Source organism: Podarcis muralis, chromosome 14, assembly GCF_964188315.1.
Source record: "Podarcis muralis chromosome 14, rPodMur119.hap1.1, whole genome shotgun sequence".
In the NCBI taxonomy this organism is placed as follows: domain Eukaryota; kingdom Metazoa; phylum Chordata; class Lepidosauria; order Squamata; family Lacertidae; genus Podarcis; species Podarcis muralis.
The window spans coordinates 1179737-1199974 of record NC_135668.1 but is presented as its reverse complement, the minus strand read 5'-3'; the positions used below and the strand labels follow the sequence as shown (position 1 = coordinate 1199974).

The 20238-nt window shown below is 42.8% G+C and overlaps 1 protein-coding gene across 4 annotated transcripts in view; it reads right to left on the bottom strand.

Annotated features, from left to right (window-relative positions):
• Window positions 1-20238, bottom strand: part of LOC114584732 (neuronal acetylcholine receptor subunit alpha-7) — a 93670-nt gene that overhangs the window by 12976 nt on the left and 60456 nt on the right. For 2 of the 4 annotated variants that reach the window (XM_028706781.2, XM_028706783.2), the window contains 2 exons: window positions 5036-5115; window positions 2610-2777 (listed from right to left, as the gene is read on the bottom strand). In XM_028706781.2, coding sequence (XP_028562614.2) covers window positions 2610-2777; window positions 5036-5115 — 248 coding nt within the window. Of the gene's footprint in view, window positions 1-2609; window positions 2778-5035; window positions 5116-13419; window positions 14340-20238 lie in introns of those variants that run through there. The other 2 variants (XM_028706784.2, XM_028706782.2) reach the window with 2 other exon arrangements.

The following is a 20238-nucleotide window of genomic DNA, read 5'->3' as shown; positions in this document are numbered from 1 at the left end:
CACCCCTGATCACTCAGCCACTACCTAGTAGCAAAAAAATGTTACTCCTTCCTGGTCAAAATACTCTTGAGGTATCCACCTTGCTGAAGCTAAGCAAATCTAGCTCTGGTCAGTGGTTGGTGGAGGAAACTGCCTGGATTTTGTCAAGCTTTGCTGCCGCTATGTGTAGGCCATCCCTTGGTAGAAGAAGCTTCTTTGTTCTGTTTTAATTTGTTTTGCTAACACAACAGGCAGTGCTGCTTGTAATGGAACAATTCCACTTTCACTGTCCTAACCACCATATTGTTAACCCCCAAATGACCAAGATTTGTCCTGAGACGTATTGGGGAAGGCAAACTTTTGTGGCCATCAGTGGAGGGTGATCACCCAGATGTTACTCCGACTTGTAGCCTCAATGGCTCACGAGACAGGGCATCAGTATGAACAGTGGGCTCCTCTTCCTCACCCTGGTAACTCACTCTCTTTCCTCAGAGTTAGAAACACCTGGGAGATGTACTTCTACAAGAGACTTCTCAGCACCCACACCAGTCTACAGTACCCAGGTTTCCTTGGGGGAAGGCCATGGTCTGTTAGCCTCATTCTGGGTGTGACCTGCACACAAGGTGACCAGAAGCCAAGAAAACAAGAGGGAGGTAGAATTACATCTCCTTGGCAGTACACTTCTAAGGTCTTGCAGAATAGGGATCCCCCTGTGAGATCTCATGAGGAAAGGGAAGGCTGTTTTGCCATGAGAATTACAATTTCACTGGGTCTTCTAGGCCACTGGTTGACAGGGCTGGAAAGGATTTCCCCCTCCCAATCTCAGTTGGCCCCCTGGTTGAGATGGGGGTCACCTTTCCCCAAGTGGACTTATGTTTAGCATTGAATGAATTCTGTATAATTTGGGCAAGAATAGCATTGGAAAGGTGGACCCCCATAAGGGGCCTGAGGGGAGTGCTGGCTGAGGGATGCCCTAAGCTCATGCTGGGGCCTCTGCCTGACTGGAATCTCTGTCTCTGGATGCCCAGTGAGAACCTGGATGCTTGGCTTACACCTCAACAGGGTTCAATGCTGTGTGATTCCCATGGAGCGAGGCTGGCACTTCCCCAACCCAGTAAGGTGTCTTTGCAATGGCAGGGGCTGAGGGGAAGGAGGAAGTGATGCTTACCCTACTGCCATGCCAACTCTGCTTACCTTCTGTATTCAAAAAAGATCGGGCCTGATTTCACCCAACACCTGTGCCCTTTCTCAGTTATTACATCACTCTCCCTGGGCTGCAGTTTGCATCTACCTGGGCAATGCAAACTCCAGATGTGTGTGGTGTGTGGTGCAGAGCAGCATGTTCAAACTGTTTAGCCTGTTTTGAAGACTTGTATAATGCAAGGGGCTAAATTCATCTTCAGGCTTATGAGAATTAAACACTGATAATGCAGGCAATGTATAAGAGCATTAACTGAGATTCTGCTTATCCTTTAGGTGCTTTAGAGAAGAAAGGCCCAAATCCCTTAGCCAATTTTTGCAAGTCTTACCCCCAAGCCCTTTCATTCAAACAGAGCTGTAGCTCTGCAGTAGAGCATCTGCTTTGCACGAAGAAGGTCACAGGTTCAATTCCCAGTGGCATCTCCAGGTAGGACTGGGAAATCCCCTCACCTGAAACCCTGGAGAGCAGCTGCCAGTCAGTTTGGGAAACACTGAGATAGATGAACTAAAGGACCAACTCAGTATAAAATAGCTTACTGTGTTTTAGTTTACTTTCCTTTAAACTGTTCTGAATATTTCATTATAAATTGCTACGATACATTCTGGGAACTTATGGTGAAGGGAGAGTAATAAAACAATTAATAAAGTTTCTACTCTGCCAGACTCATGGACATGCCATGAAGCTGAATGTTGGAAGAAAAAGTACTTCTTCATCATGCAGCTCTCTGGACCTTCTTCCCCCAGGAGGCAGTGATGGCCACCAACTTGGATGACTTTAAAAGAGGATTAGATCAATACACAGAAGAGGGCTATCAGCAGCTACTAGCAGGGATGGTTATGCTCTGCCTCCTGTCAAGGGCAGCAATGCTTCTGCATATCAGTTGCTGGAAATCACAGGAGGAGAGAGGGCTCTTGTGGTCAAGTGCTGCTTGACGGTTTCCGACAGACATCTAAGTAAAGAAGAGCCTGGGCAAAGAAAAACATGTTGACATGATACTGGGTGAGATGGGCCATTGACCTGATCCAGCAGGCTTTTCTAAGGTTCTTCCAGCAAAGCACTGGACCACTGAGGGCTAGCATCCTATTTTATTTTTAAATTAAACATGTAGGAGAGAGGACTGGCCCACCCTCGTATTGTTCAAGGAATATTATGATCCTTCCCTAATCCTTGGAGCACTTCCCCGCAATCTGAAAATCCAAGGAACAGAAATGTGTGTGAACATGATGACAATGATCTAACACTACTTGTGTTTCAGATGGAATTGAAGATTGACATACAAAGGCTCAGCTAAACATTTAAACAGGACCCAAGAGAGTATCCCGATGCCACTGACAAGGTTCATTCTAAGGCACATCAGTTCCATCTCTGGAAGCGAATCTCCCTGACTGAACTGAAGGCAACTGCATTTAGGAATATCCATACAGCTTACCGACTAAATCCCACTCGCCATTTGAAATGTATCCAGATATTTCTGCTTCTTGCATTTGCAAATCCAAAGACCATCCACCGTAAGTCCAGGATCCAAACTTCAATTTACATTTCTGGACATCAAAAGGAAACCAGCGCACATCTATGGAGCAAGAACTCTTGAATATTCCTAGATGGATGTTTCGGATGAAGGGAATATATGTATATATATGAGCAGACATTTCTCAGCAATTCTCTCTCTCCCTTTTGTATAGCTGCTCGCAGGAAAATGCCCCCACCCTCTGACATTTAAAACAACTGATCTGCTTGAAAGTGTTTTTCCCCAAAGCTGAATGAAAATAAGGGTATCAAGGTCAGCACCATCGTTATCAAAACAGTGACATTCTGTACTCTCTCATTTGAGGATTGTTGTTCATTTCGCTTTTATTTCACAAAACAACATTTCCACTTACACCTAGCCACCCACCCACCACTGAATTATTTCATACGCACATAAATGCTCAACCTCAGGTATTTCCAAATGTGAACCTCACAGATCCATTGCAGCTGCAGGAACAAAGGCATCACTTCACATGATTATTTGCAGTTGTGACTGATTCACACCTTCAGTGAATTCAACACACTGAAATGATCTTGTGTGAATTGAGACACCAGAAAAATTCATATGGTTAGAAAATGAACTCTCATAAGATTTATTTATGTGTGTTTATTGCCTGTCCATCACTGAATGGCTCATGGAATATCACAATTTAAAACAACATACAAACTGTTCAAACTATTTCATTGAAACTACAAAGCTTGATACCATTGCAAGGGCAACCCAAGCACACCAACAGGGTAAACATCCACTCACCCAAAGCCCTGGGTAAAGAAAAACACTTTGACATGATGCCAGAAACGGTTCCATGATGGCGCACCTCAGAAGGGAGGGCGTTCCACAATCTGGGGGCCACCACCACCAAGAAAGCATTCTCACTTGTGCTGAAATCTGTCCTCCAATTTCTCAAAAATGTATTCCCCTGAGAAAGAGGCTTCCATTTTCATTATTAAAGAACAGAATATTCTTTCTAGCTTCTTTTGAATACAGTATTGGGGATAATGTTGAATTCATCTGCTCATTGCAGATGAATTCTGTGACCAAGGTATTTGCATGTGTGTCTATTTCCAGGAAGCATTTCCATCACACCCATAAAGGAGACCCAAGGCACAATGACTAAAGTGGGGAAAGGTTATATCCATTTAAAACATAGCAATATAGAAGATCTGCAGAAAAAACCCATTCACCAAAATTGAACATAGTCCAAGCAGAAAAGTTCCCTAAGGAGGGAGGAATCATCTCCCTCCCAACTCCTGGGCATGTTTCCAGGTGTCTCATGTGGCCACGCAGCAAGGGCTCAAGCGAATTCTTCCTCCCTGCTGCCAAGACCTTGGGTCTGTTAACCTGACAAGCGCATCATGGCTCTGCTGGCTTATCATTCATCCTGTGCACATGCAAAGTCCACAGGGCATCCCCGATAACCCGCCAAGCAAATGCTGTGCAGGGTGGCCAAATAGTGCCCTCACTGCATAAATGCCTCAGGATTTTAGCCACTAGATCTTTAATTTCTCTTTCCTACCCAAACCAGACACCAGATGGAAAGAAATTAGATGCCATTCTGAATACATTACTCCCAACTGTATGAAGCAGGCAAAAAGAGGAATTCCAAGGCCAATGAGGAGCTATAAAAAAGAAAATCCTACTCAGTCCCTTTTACGGGTGACTAGCAAAACCCACACTGCATAGGGAGGGAGGGTGCCACAGTGAAGAAGAGGGGGACATTTGGGGAAGAACTGGCTTATAAATTCACCCCAGGAGTGCGAGTGGTCTTTCCCCAGCACTTTGCAGCCTCCCTGGCTGTCTAGACTTCCTGATCTGAAAAAGGAGGCACTTCATGATTTGACTGACACATGGGCACCAGGAAGGCTGCATAGAGCTGGCGAAATGATTTGAAGAATGAAAGGAAGGACAGTCACAAACACCTCTTGGCCACCTCAAAAGAAAAAGAAAAACATGACACACACAAACAAAATATTCCACCCAACCCAATCAACTAAATTTTCTCTCTCCTTGCATAATTTTTGAATGCAATTTCATTTTTCATTAAATGATGGGGAATGGTTGGGTAGGAAAGGGGGGGGGGCTTCAGCACAGCACTACCTTCAATAAAAAGGCAACCACTGATGCTTTGAGTTTTCTCTATCTTGGGTTGCATTTCTTTCTTCTTCCATCCTGACATTACTGAGGTGGTGGCAAAAGCTGTTATGGTTGTATAAGGGACTTCTGTCTGCCTATTGTCTGACTGATTCCTGATCTCCTCTCCTCATCTATGAAAACACACCAGGTTCCCTGCAAAGCAGAATTTTCACACGGCAAAATACCATTCTTACCTGGGGGGAGATACTGGCAGTATCCTGACGAGTTCACCAAAACATTGGTATGAAATGTAGCATCAAAGCGCTCATCAGCACTAAAATGAATAATGAAGAAAAGCAAATTTAGTCCTTCAGTTTAAAAATAAAACATGGTTTACTGCAAGGTGTGAAGCCTGGGTGGTATAGCAGTTTGAGTCTCAGACTAGGAACTTGGAAACCAGGGATCAAATCCTCCCACTTGGCCAGGAAGCTCAATGCCTCTCACCTTTGGGCAGTCATAGAATCATAGGATTGTAGAGTTGGAAGGGATCTCAGGAGTCATCTAGTCCAATGCAGGCAATGGAGGAATTTCAATTAAACCATCCCTGACTTGTGGCCACCCAACCTCTGCTTAAAAACCTCTAAGGAAGGAGAGTCCATCACATTCCAAGGGAGTCCGTTCCACTGTCAAACAGCTTACAGCCATAAAGTTTTTCCTTTTTAATTTATTTTTATTGAAACTTTTCAGCATATATTACAATAAAAAACAGACTAGTCTAAATAAAAATGAAAAAAAGAAATAACAAAAAAGAAAAAAATACAAAGCCCTCTGTCAGAGGTAGATCTTAACCCTTGTCTCACACAAAGGGTGTGGCCCCTCCCACCTCTCACCTGGGAGCTTCCCTTTCTTCTCCCACCCTGGGAAATCTTCCCTTCCCTGCCTCTCACGCAGGGTCTTTCACCCAACATTCATCACCTTCCTGTGTGTACTCTCCTTAACCCAGAATAGAGGACCTCAAAAAACAAAACATAGGCAAATAGAATGCATAGGAGAAAGAAAAGGCACAAGAAATAAAGAAAAGGGAATAGAAAAGGAAAGCAAGAGAGAAGGGAAATAATAAAGAGAACTTCCGATTCACCATCTGTCAATTATGTGTGTAAGTTATTCAAAGTTTTCACTCCAGAATGGCATCCAGCTATATTCCAAGGTAATATCCAGCTGTTCCTCAATCTGCTAGACAGTATTTTCCTAGTCTTCAACCCCATTCATTTTCTTTTCCACACAAAAAGTCCAAAGGGGGCTCTTCAATTGTTATTGTTGCTAAATGTTGAGAATAGTCTTTTTCCAGTCCAATATAATGGCTTTATCTTCAAGGAATTCCAACACCCATTATTAGGATAATAACCAATAGTTATTTATTTGTTGTATATTCATTCATTCATCCCATATCTTCCAATCCCATTTCCTGTTGGTCATGATTTCCCATCCTCATTTAGAAAAAAGTTCCTCCCATTTCCTGTTCTTCCATTATTTTTCCAGAATAATTGCCAGAGGCTTGCCAGGTTTTTCCTCTGAAGTCACTCCAACTTGTACACAGGATCCTTTCTCTCTCGGCTCGATCTCTGCCATCTCAAGATGTTTCTTACTATCTCTGTCAATAGTTTCATCTCACTCCTCTGGCATCACAACTCTGTCATTTGTCTGTTTCACTCCTCCAGGCAGGTGGAGGTCTTATCCATTCCATCCTCTGCTACCATTTCACTCTCCTACCCAGGCAATCTTGATCAGTATTTTCCCCCAAAGGCCCGGTTTATTATTTGGTCTGAGCATTTTACACATCTTAGCTCTGAGCTCTTTCAGTTGCTCATCCTATAATTGTCACATGATACCAACAGTGGGATATTGGGCAATATTTTTGCCATATTGGTCTCCACCTTAACCGCCTCTGCCTTGAAAACTTGTGTCTGTCTCTTTAAGACAGAAGTGGCTTCCCATGCTCAGGAATGTAGCTTCACTTCTGTAGCCAGCATCCCAAAGAAAGGATGGTTTTCAAAGTAATATAAAATAACCATTCTTAATAAGCAGAGAAACCTTATCCATTTGTAATCTTTCTTAATCTCAAATAATTAGATACACTTTCGTATTATTTTTCAGCCTGCTGGTTAATGTTAGTTAATGTATGTTTATGCCAGCATTCAATTCGCTTTCTATGTGAAGTTTAATTGGCAGACAGATTACCCAAATCACAGCTAGTCCCAATTCCAGAAGTAGTTAAAACAGGGGAGGCTTAGCTGACCTGATGCTAACCTTCAAGACTATTGGTGTCTGGGCACAAACCTATTGTCCTCAGTTTGAAGAACAGTCTTCTTCAGAGCATGTGAGGTTAACCCTTTATCTCCCTATCTCCCTTTATGTCTTGGTTGTCATTAATCACCACATAATTACCGTATCTCTGCCAACAACTAGCCAGGGATCTTTTCCTCCTGGAAAGACTCTTACTCTCAGTGTTGTGGGTACAAACCCCATATTGCACAAAAGATTCCTGTGCTGCCATCCCATCAAGTGCCTTTATCTTCCATGAATTTGTCTAATCCCCTTTTAAAGCCAAGTTGTTGATATCCACTAGTACATACTGTGGTGGAAAATTCCATGGTCCAACTATGCACTATGCAAAGAAAGTGCTTCCTTTTGTCTGTTTCATTGGGTGACATCCACCCCCCTTTGGAAAGATAAAAACTTATTTCTGCCTACTTTCTCCACACCATGCATGGACACTTCTATCATGTTCCCACTTTCTTGCCTTTTTTCTAAATTAAAAAGCTGCAAATAAAAGAATTATTGTTGATGTAGTTGCTCCAGCATCCTGATTATTTCTTTTGCATTTTATGCAACTTTTCCAGCTCTCTCTCTCTCTCTCTCTCTCTCTCTCTCTCTCTCTCTCACACACACACACACACACACACAAACGAGGTGTGGTGGCCAGAGAACAGTACACAGAGTGTTTCAAGTGTGGTCGCCCCCTACATTTCTTTTGCCCTCTTCTGATTTCACAGCTGGAGAAGCACAGGACTCTTTGAGAAGCTCTGTTAAGAAGAAATTGGTCGCTCTGTGTTTCTGGGTATCATTTCCCGAAAAGACTCTTATGGAAGTGGAGCAGATTTAACACACTCACACACATAGGTGCCCTAGCTTGGTCACGCAAACATTTCACCGAAAATCTGGACTGATTTATGAATAGTGCGAAAATGGCACCTCATGCCTCTACTTAGTGCATATTAGCTCCTCCTACTCATCCAACTGTTGAAGAGGGTGCGGAATGTTAGCTTCTAATCCAGATATGTGGTGGACATGTAAGAAAGTGGCTCAGTTCTGGCAGGGAGTGACAAAGCTGGCATAAGACACTCCTAACCACAGAGGTGACTTGGTGAATTCAGTTTCCATCCACTCTATGCAAATGCCATAGGGCTCATCAGTTGGGTGTCTGCTCCACTAATGGGATTGAGAGCCACATGGAGGGGACTCCAAAAAATCAGAGTGTCAACCCTTCAGAAATGACCCTTGTGGAAGTTGACAAATTGGCAAATGTGCATGTTAACAATTACTGGAGAGAAATGAAGGGAGCCTGCCAAAATGCCTTTAGCATAGGGATGCGTTTAGCTTGGAACCACCATTGTTCCTTTTAAAATCCTCCTGTAGGATAGACTTACCAGGGCTGATTGAAGCAACAATCCATTTTTGCAACAAAGATAATATCATCCCCTACAGCCATGGCCTCCCTCAAAGAATTCTGGGAGCTCTAGTTTGTAAAGTGTGGTGGGAGTTGTTAAAGACCCTTATTTCCTTCCCTGTGCTATAAGTCCCAGGCATCCCTGTGAAGAGGGGTTGACTGTTAAACCACTGGGAATTGCAGCTCAGTGAGGGGAACAAGGGGTCTCCTAACAACTCTCAGCACCTTTTACAAACTACAGCACCCATAATTCTTTGGGGGAAGGCATAAGAGTTTAAAGAGGAACCATTGTGCTTTAAATGTATGATGTGAATGGGGCTTTAGGCATGATAATCAGAGGCTTTATGTCACTGAACTGCAGTGGCTGAAGACTAACAGCCAGAGAAAATCTTTCCCCCTCCTTCTTTGTGGGCTTCTTAGAGGCATCAGCTTGGTCACAAAGAGAAGCAGAGTGCTTGTCAGATCCAGCAAATGCAATTCTTATATAGGATGGGCCTATCAATGCAATTAACCATAGTAAACCGAAAACAGAACCTCCACATACAGGGAGGTTTAAGTACCAGACACTCAGGATAAATTATGAGTTATGAAACCATCTTCAAACAGCTGAAGGGATTTTACATGGAAAATAGACCAGGATTCTTTTCTGCTGCTCCAGAGCATAAAATCCAAACCAATGGATTCAAATGACAATAAAAGAGATCCCAACCAAACATTAGGAAGGACTTTCTGCTGGTAAGAGATCTTTGATAGTGGAGCAGACTACCTCAGAAGATAATAGACTTTCCTTCTTTGGAAGTTTTTTAACAGAGGTTGGATGGCCAGCTGTCAGGAATTCTTTAGCTGTGATTCCTGTATTGCAGGGGGGTTGGACTAGATGACCCTTGGGTAGCTTCCAACTCTACAGTTCTATGACTCTACACTGTCTTCTGCCTGTCAGTCAAAACTGTATCTTCTTACTGTGTTCAAAAGTTGTGTACTTTACTGTGTTTCACTGTCTCAGTATCACTGTAGAGGTTGACCAATGCACAAAGCCCCTATGGTATTCCTTCAGTTTTCTTTAACTTGGAGAGAAACCAAATTTACAAGGGGGCAAATGATTTCAACAAGATTAATCTAGAACAGAACACCTGCTCTGAACATCTGCTAACCCATCTCACACCTGAAAGGTTTCAGAGGACTCTGGTTTCCTCTCCTCCGAAACTTATCTATGCAGAACCCAAGCCATGACCCAAATGCTTAAGCTTAAAACAGCCATTGGACTTGACAGATGGACGTGGTAGGCACAGTGAACCTTAGAGCAGGGTTCATCCCAAATCATTTAACATAAAGCACGAGAGGTTCTCAGAGTATATCAAAAGCAAAGTGGGTTTGTCAGCTTTGAGAGAAGGAGCATTCAGGAGGGTGACAGAAGACCCATCTTCTCCACACACAGTGAAAGCAATATTACGAGTCAACACCACCTGGAAGAGCAACATTAATCAAGTGGGTGGATGGAAGGAGGAGGCAGGCGCAGCTGCAGCTGACATATTGGCTATTCTAAGTAGATGGGAAACCCAAAGAAAGATTCTCTTTGAGATGGAGAGAAGCAATGTGGTTTCTTTGTTCCCAGCAGGGATGCATTCAATCAACAGACATATGGCAGTGTGGTGAGAGCCAGTGTGGTGTAGTGGTTAAGAGCGGTAGTCTCGTAATCTGGGGAACCGGGTTCGATTCCCCGCTCCTCCACCTGCAGCTGCTGGGTGACCTTGGGCCAGTCACACTTCTCTGAAGTCTCTCAGCCCCACTCACCTCACAGAGTGTTTGTTGTGGGGGAGGAAGGGAAAGGAGATTGTAAGCCGCTTTGAGACTCCTTAAAGGGAGTGAAAGGCGGGATATCAAATCCAAACTCAAAGAGAATTGAAACCTCCACAAGGCAGCAGGGTGACCACAGAGTTGTGTTGCACCACAATGGATGAAAAACAGTGGAAGAAAAGCATACTTTTGATGTGGTGCAAAAACAGATGTCTTGATTGTTTTATCCTTTCAGTCTTGGACCTGGGACATGGCAGGAGATGGGAAGATAGTGTCAGTTGCTCAGAGCCTTTGGTGTGGTTCCTCAACTGCAGTGTCCAATCAACAGTGCTTCTAGTCTTGGACACAGATCCTAGATAAGATGTGCAGCATCTGCTTCAAAGCCCTGTTGAGCCAATGCGGTGCCAATGCTAGAGGGTTGGGCTTCGATGGGAGAAGGGGATAGGTAGAAATGCCCAGTACCAATTTGAAAAGTTTTAGCAGAGGCAGGAAGGAATCCATCCTCCTCTATCTAAAACAGGGATAGCTTATGAACACCATCCCTGACCATCTGCCTTGACAATGGCCATGCTGGCTGGGAATGACAGGATGTTGGAGCATCTGGAGTGCCACTGGTTCCCCAGCCTTGGTATTAACATGGCCTGGGGAACCTGTGGCTCTCCAGATGTTGCAGGACTCAAGGTGCTATACATGGTTCTCACAGTCCTCATTTAATCCCCACAACAACACTGTGAGGTAAGTTAGGAGGAGAGAGAGTGACCAGCTCAAGGTCCCACCTTGTTCCCAGGGCCCTCACATTCAAATTTGCACTAAGTAGCTTGTTGCCTGACTGCAGCTGAGGTTTTTTTGTGCACCCCACCAAGCTGAAAGGGACTTGTTTCTCTGTTAGAGGGCAAGGGATTGCTGTCCAATCCACTCACAGCCTAAGATGAAGGATGAATGGGAATCTTAAAGCAGCCTCACCCCCACTGGCACTGTGGCACTTTCGCTTTCACCAAAGGTAGCATGTAAAATCATATGAAAACTAACAGGGGCTTTTGATCTTCAGCTATTCAAAGCCAGTAATAAATTAAAAAACGGTTCAGTGCAGAACACAGACTCCAGATGAATCAAGGGCTATGCTGCTATGGAAATGTGTTGAATTGCTAAAGAGAAGCAGGGATCCCTTTGATCCTGCAAAGGCTACCCAAGAAGAACTGACATCCCCAAAAAGCTTATATTATTCTATGTTTTTACTCTAGCCAAGGCAGGACCAAAGAATGCAAATTTTCTGTATCCTCACAAAGGCAGGCTCCAAATTATAATGCAGTTCTGGTAGTTCACCTTTAAGGATGTTAGCCAGGCAGTGTCTGCTCCAGGTTTAGGGTGGTCCTTGTCTTCAGGGACCTCCCTTCCTGAGCAGACTGTAGCTGTAGCTCAGTGGTAGAGCATTTGCTTTGCATGCAAAAAGTCCCTGGAGAGTACAAAGGAACAAAAGAGTGAAAAGCAAGAAGACAAGCGACCTGGGAATATTTAAGCACCCTGTCAAGCTTAATCCCACTCTCAGACATGCAGTCACAAGGCAGGCACTTCTCTCCAGCGCATAAATATCAGTCACTGTGCATAGATACAGTGTCCAGCTTGGCAAGATAAATGAGCATGGACAGCCATGAATGCAGAACATCATTTCCAAAGGGCAATTTGCCAGCTAAACAGCAGGAGATGAGAAGGCAGCTTTGGGGAAGCTATGGCATAAGTTTTTTAATGATGTGCCTCAGATGTTTTTATATATGTGCACACACAGAGGGAGGGAGAGAGCTTTGCCGTTTCTCAGCATTCAGCAAGGAAGTTTGAAAGAGCACAGGGGTTCCATGCTGAGCACCCAACTCTTGCATCCCAATAACTGCACTTCCCATCTACCAGTATTTGCAGAAGCACAGCCTGTACACGGTGGCGGAGAGTAAGTGGGGGCGGGGCTGGCGCACATCCTGGGGGCGGGGCCCCCACCCAAAGGGGTGGGGTGTGCATTCTGGGGGTGGGGCGTGCCACCTGTGGGGGCAGGGCGCCCAGCGCGGGGGGCAACCACTATGGAACCCCACGGGATCGCGCTGCCCGGGGCAGTGTGCTCCCCCCATCCCCTCTTCCTCCACCAGTGCCTGTACATGTCACAGGAGCGATCAGTATAGATCTGCTAGGCTTAGAACTGCTGTAGCTGCCCTCCAAGCTGAAGGTTTGCTGCCTCTATAAGGGATTTCCAACTGCCAAGGGGGGGTCACATACCCAGATATTTAAAGCTGGAGCGTTGTTTGATCATGTGTCCATCTAAGCCATGGGTAGGCAAACTAAGGCCCGGGGGCCAGGTCCGGCCCAATCACCTTCTAAATCTGGCCCACGGGTGGTCCAGGAATCAGAGTGTTTTTACATGAGTAGAATGTGTCCTTTTATTTAAAATGCATCTCTGGGTTATTTGTGGGGCATAGGAATTCGTTCATACCCCCTCCCAAAAAATATATAGTCTGGACCCCCACAAGGTCTGAAGGACAGTGGACCGGCCCCCTGTTGAAAAAGTTTGCTGACCCCTGATCTAAGCACTACTTATGTGGGCTTATCTCTTGGACAAGACAATCCCCTCCATTTTGGAATAATTTATATCTAGACTGCAAACCTTACCAAGTTGCCACTGAGTTCCTGCTCCCTGGGGCTGCTGCCTCACTCTGCCTAAGAGAAAGGCTCACCCAGACTGAGCTGGAGCAACAGGGAGGCTAAAAAGTGGGGCATTTCAGCAATGAATTTTCCCTCCCTCTTCATTCAGTTAAGCCTTCTGTGATAGATGCTGATCATTAAGCTAAACACACAAGAGCACAGTTAATAACCCCAAAGAACAAGCAGTGCAATGCTCAGAACTAAGTCCTTTGGGATTTGATGGGGCTCACTCCCAGATAAGTAGGGTTAAGAATGGGGCACACAAATGTAGGCTTGGCTTAATATCTTTGTGCACTGCTATGGAATCCCCAGTTTATAATTTATAAACAAAACAAAACAAAAACTATGCATTATTTGTGATTATGGTTATCATCAGCCTCACCAAACATATTGACATATAAACCAGTCTTGTACTGAGGGCCTATCCACACTTACCTTCGCTCTGCTCTTTCCAGGCATGCTCCACACTTTAAAGGTCCATGTCCAAGCAGCCTTTCCCCCCTCTGGAGCTTTCCCAAGGAAAACACGTTCCTTAAAGCTCAATGGGAGCAAACACAATCCATGGAAAACTCAAATGTGCTCCAATTGAGTGCTAAAGAGCAGGTTTTCACAGGGAGAGCTTGGTGTATTGATACTGAACATGTGCCTAGAAAGAGCGGGGCAAAAAACAAGTGTGGATAATCCATATGTTTTCTCTGATTTGTGGCAGGTCTCCAAGGTCTCAGGCAGAGAAGTGTCCACCCCAGAACTCAACACAGCCTGCTACATAGAAGTGTAGAGTTGGAAGGTACCCCAAGGTTCATCTAGTCCAACCCCCTGCAGTGCAGGAATCCCAGGTTGTTAAAGTTTGTGGGTCGTAAATCCTTTGACCCACTGAGTCTGCTGCAACAGCCCTGCAATAAATTTGATTTACTGCCACTCCGACAAACTCCAATGGCGCCCACACGCTTCCACTCGCGCGCTGCCACTCTTCTCAGTTGCCGGATAATAGCAGAGTTCACACACAGAGTAAAATGGCTTCTCTGTGTCAACGTGGTGTCTTCAATAACTCAGCTCGACACCAGTGCTTCTATTCTAACACTCTTTATTTAGAAGCATAACAAACGGAAAAGAAAACCCACAGAATCTAGCTGCATGTTCGCAGCACACTGTCTCTAACAAAAACGAAACTACCTTGCTCACATTCTCAGACAAACTGCTCTCCAGAGAGAGCTCAGCCCCCACAGAGCACAGATCAAAGGAAAATGCCCGGGTCATGTGGTCAATGCACCCAGTGAACGCTTCTGGAGTGTTAACTCTTGGCTGTCCAGAACCACAACACAGGTAAAGAATCCCTGACAGATGGCCATCCAACTTCTGCTTAGCAACCTCCAATGAAGGAGAGTCCACCACCTTCTGAGGGAGTCCTTTCCACTGTCAAACAACTCTTACCATCAGAAAGTTGTTCCTAATGGTGATTTGGACCCTCCTTTCTTGTAATTCGAATTGATTGCTTTGGGTCCTACCCTCTGGAGCAGCAAAAACATGCTTGCTCCATCTGCGACATGAAATTCCTTCAGATATTTAAAGGTGGCCATCAAATCACCTCTTAGTCTTCTTTTCTCCAGGCTGAACAGACCCAACTTTCTCACCCTTTCCTCATAAGGCTTGGTTTCCAGACCATTTATTTTTTTGGTCAGTTGAAGATGCCAGGGGTTGAACTTGGGACTTTCTGTATGCAAAGTGTGTGCTCTGCATCTGAGCTGTGGGCCATACTTTAACTTTCAAAAAAAGAAAAATTTATATGAATTACCCAGGGCCACTTGTGTAAAATGTTTTGCAGGAAATCTTATGAAGTTCTAATGAGATTTTCTAGTTCAAAAATGAGGTACATGTTTATTATTCAGTGTAAAAGCCTCTTCTGGCGAGATTGTTTGTGTTATATTAAGGAAATGACATTCTTGGTATAGACGTGAATTACATTGAATCAAAATTAAGTGCTCTTTCTCATAATGCAATGTGACTTTGTGATTAAGGCTGAAATGAAAGAATCATAATAACAGCAACCATATTGCACAACTAAGTGACAATTCTGTGCAGTTTGCCAAAATTTCAGTTTCTCTCAATCCCTCATTTTTTTTCAATCTTCAATTCACTTGATCTCATTTCCGCATCACTTTGCAGTTTTTTAAAAAGCTGCATGTGAGGCTTAAAGAGACTTCCGGATCAGTCGCGATCACATAAAGGTCGTGAGTTCATCCAGCGAGCTTGTCGGGATGACTCAGTCATAGAAAAGAGTGAAAGGGGGAGTGAAGGCAACACAATACCCCTAAAAGGGCTCAGAAAAGGATTCTGAGCTTTGACCGAGCCAAGCGGCACAAAAAGGGGTTTCTCAATGGCTCCTGCACTTAGTAAAGTGGCAAGAGAGAGGGAGAACCCCAGCCTTCCCTTTCTATGAGATGCCTCGAGAGCCTGAGTGATTCAGCTACAGCTCTCTCCATAATTCAAGACTAAAATAATAAAAATAGAGGGAAGACAGCAAGAGGAGGAGGAGGAAAATAGGGAGAAACCATAAAGAACATAGAAAACTAGATTAGACATAGGATGAGAACTTGAAGAAACTTTCACTTTCTTACTCTTAATTATAAAACTACCACAAAAGAATAAGGTATTAAAGAACCAATTCACAAGGGGAACATATAGATAATACATAAATAGCAACATGACATCAAAGAAAAAACAGGTAACAGGTGTAACCTTGGCAACAGGTGTAACCTCGGCAACACCTGGAACACAATCAAGAAGCCCTTCCACAATAGAGATCGAGCCCAATTTAGATATTAAAGAACTGATACTGGGTATGAAAAAAGAGATGAATGAAAATATGAAAGCGTTAGATGTAAAATTAGATTTAATGGGAAATAAGATAGAGCAGAACTCAAAAATAGTTCTGGACCTCTCTGTACAGATTGAAAAATTCTCTGACAAAAGTAAGTAATTAGACACAGATTGGCAAGAATTAAAAATGAAATCCAATAAGTCGGACAAAGCATTGAAAAAGAACCAGAATGAGTGCAAAGAGATGAAGAAAAGCCAAGAGAAAATGAAGGAAGATCTTGTGGAATTAAAAAAAGATGCAAGAAACAATGATGGATGCAGTTGTGACACAGGAGATGCAACAGAGAGAACAGATGCTGAGATTTTGAGGAATAAGAGAGTACCGAGGAACTGATAATAAAGGAGCTGGCAAAATGGCTAGAAATCCAAGAAGAATATTTCTCTATTTGTATGGACAAAGTGTTCAGGGTCAAATCAAGGTTTGTGAGGTCCAATAAATGGCCAGGAGATTGTCTTGTGTTCTTGAATTCAAGAATTCTAAAAGATAAAATCCTACAAACTAACAGGAAAAGGGGGCTGAGAATTGATGATAAAGATATTATAATACTTGAAATTCCTGCAAGATTGCTAAAGAATAGGGTAAAATATAAATACTTAGCTGAGGCATTGAAAAAGAATGACACCCCCTTCAGATGGGAATTCCAGAAGATATTTCCTTTACCTTTAAGCAAAGTAGAAAAAGATTTACAACAGAAAGTGAGGTAGAGAAATTTTGGAGGAAGTATTGTAAGACATTAGGAGGGCGGAATTGTGGGGAAAAGGGGAACCTAGAGAGGTAGGGATAAAGTGGGATGTCAAATCCAAACTCTTCTTCATCGCCATCTACTTTGAAAAAATAAATGGGATATAATATAATATAAAAGAGTGTTGATTAATAAAAAAACTAGTTCATGAATTTATTTCCTCAGATGTTGTTAAGAAAAGAGGGGTAGTTATATATGCAAACTCAAGATTCAACCTAGAGCCTTTATTTAAGGATGAAGAAGGGAGAATGATGGCAATAAAAGTGGCATATCAAAAAGAAAAAAATTATTATCAGTGGAATCTATGCACCAAATGATAAGAAGGCGGAATTTTACAAAAAAAACAACTGGAGGATAAACTGCTGGACTATTGTGACAAAAAGATCACATTATTAGGAAATTTAAACTGTGTTACCTCACTCGATATGGATAGCACAATGCGAGAGAGAGAAAGTATAGAAGAGAGATTACTGTTAACCTTCTTCCAACTGGTAGAAAACTTCAATCTTCAAGATGCATGGAGAGTTAAACACCCAAATGAGAAACAATTCACACAATGTTTAGAATAAAAAACAACAACTCTGTGGGGAGAACTGATACAATTTGGATCTCAAAAAACGTATTACTAAAGATAAAAAAGCAGAAATTCAATCAAAAACACTATCAGATCACAATCCAACTATGCTGGAAATAAGAGAAGGAAGAAAAACAAGAAGAAGATGGGAAATTAATGAAAACATCCTAAGCAATGAGAATATATTAGGAAAAGCGAGGGTGATTTCAATAGAATACTTTGATAACAACTTAAACCGGGGAACTGATATAAATACCGTATGGGATGCAAGCAAAGCGGTGATTCAAGGCTTCTACATCCAACAAAATATAACCCAAAGAAGAGAGAGAGAAAGGAATACAGTGGTACCTCTGGTTACGAACTTAATTTGTTCCGGGGGTCCATTCTTAAGCTGAAACCTTTCTATTGAAATCGCCCTCACTTTTCCTAATATATTCTCACTCCCCAGTAACCATGATGGAGGTGCAACAATCAATTTCCAAAGCAAAGACAAGAAAGTCACCAGGTACAGACGGTTTATCTGCAGTGTATTACAAAAAATTAGAAGACATATTGTCAGATCCGATGAAAAAAAGTCATGAATGGAATTTTGAAAAAGGGGGAAAGACCAAAATCATGGGAAGAAGCTTTTATCACTCTGATACACAAGAGTGATACACAAAAGAGTGGCAAGAGAGATTATTTGATTACCTTAAGTTGGTAAAACTGACGGATGCAATTAGGGAACAGTCTAAACAAAAATTTCAAAAAGAGCAGGGAAAGTACAGAGATTTTTTTAAAAAACCAAAATCAGTGCCCTCAAATTAAAACCTGGACTTGCTTGGAATAATTTTTGCAAAACAAAATATGGTTTACAAATACAACATGTGGAGAAGGGTAGAAAAGACGAAATGAGAAAGAAACAGTTTATCGAGTTTAAAATCAGACCTGCATTGAGGAGGAATGAAATCTACTAGAATTAGAATAAGAATTAAAGATTGGCTAACATAAGTCCGCATGCAGATACTTGCAGATATATGGGTATACAGTGGTACCTTGGGTTACATACGCTTCAGGTTACATACGCTTCAGGTTACAGACTCTGCTAACCCAGAAATAATACCTCGAGTTAAGAACTTTGCTTCAGGATGAGAACAGCAATCGTGCTCCAGTGGCGCGGCAGCAGCAGGAGGCCCCATTAGCTAAAGTGGTGCTTCAGGTTAAGAACAGTTTCAGGTTAAGAATGGACCTCCGGAACGAATTAAGTATGTAACCAGAGGTACCACTATATGCTTTTCATTTATTTTGTGTTTTCTTTTGTAGTTTTGTAGTTTGTTTTCCACATGCCGTGTGTGTATGTGCTGTAATAATAAGTTAATAAAAAGCATTTACAAAAAAACAAAAAAGCTACATGAGAATCCGTATGAAATTTCATGTACATTTCTCTGAACACACACATTTTTGTCCAACAGATGCATTTTTGCAATCCATTTCCCCCAATATTATTCACTTTTGCACACCAGTGGCACTAGTATACATTTTGTGCATTCTTTCTCCTGAACTACACATTTTTGGTTGTCAAACTGCACAAGAAAATTCAAAAAAGTAAGAATTTTGAACAGCAGTTCCAGTTTCTCTGGACAACCTGTTTATTCAGCTTTCATCCAGAACTGCTTGCATGAAGTTTGCATGGTGGGTAGGCTTTGTCTGGTTGTTCTTGAGAATTCATTGTCATTTGTTTGTAAGGAACTTATACATCCTGATTTCATAGAATCATAGAATCATAGAATCATAGAGTTGGAAGAGACCACAAGGGCCATCGAGTCCAACCCCCTGCCAAGCAGGAAACACCATCAGAGCACTCCTGACATATGACCTGATTTGCTTGCAGGTATTTATCTGGGTTCCTGATCATCATTCATTCATCCCACACTTTTCAATGCATTTACTCATCACTTTCAAAACCAAAGTGGATTTGCTGTGCTAGGTTGAAAGAGCACACTTAGGACTCTTCCAGACTTCCACACAGGTCTCGGCTTTAAAACTCCTTGTCCAAGCATTGTTGCTTTTTATCCTGGTGCTTTCCCTGGGAAAGCCCATGTTTTACCACTGAATCAGAGCAAATGGCAACCAGGTTTTCCATAGATTGCTGTTTCCACCAATTTAGTGAGAAAATGAGGGTTTTCCTAGGGAAATCACAGGGATAAAAAATTGCTTGGACATAGCGCTTCAGTCTGGCTTGGAGTTCTACAGCAGACACACACACCCCCGTAAGCACACCATTTTGATTATTTATTTGATTTGATTTATTAGATTTATTAGATTTCTATGCCATTTTCCCTAGTGAATCCCTAAATGGCTTACAAAGAATAAATAATAACAACATGATATAACATAATTTTTATCCATACACTCTCTATCTGCCTTCCATGCTGCAGGTATTGGATTTCTTCACAAGCGTACACATCCCTTACATATAATGCTGCTGCTTCTCCCTTCCTGTTTGGTTGATTCCTTTTGAGCAGATTATACCCCTCAATTCCTACATTTCAGTCACGAGTCTCATCCCACCAGGTTTCAGCAATGCCTCCAGGTCATATTTGCCATCCTGTAATAAGAGCGCAAATGCTTGTTTCCCATACTATGTGCATTTGTGTAGAGACAACTGAAACCATGAGTTGTTCCCTCCAGCTGCCTCCTTCTTGCAGTTTCCTGCCCTTTAGCGGGTTTCAGCAGCACCACCTCACTTTCCTGTGCATCAAAGAAGCTATTATTCCCGGTACCAGGTATTCCCCTTTTATCTGTAATACTGTCTCTCTCCTCCTCAGGATTTAGTTTAACACTCTCCTGATCAGGTTCACAAGACTCTTAGCAAACACATTCTTGCCAACCATTGTGAGAAACAACCTATATCTTGCCAGAAGTTGTTCCTCATGGAATTGGGACCATGGTCCAAGAAGCCAAATCTTTTCTGACAACATCACCTGGAAGCATGGATAAAGCCAGGAGGCAGCTGCCCCCCCATCAAGTAAATAAATAAAAATACCGAACTAACTGCTGTCCTTGTTCCTCAGCAAGGTA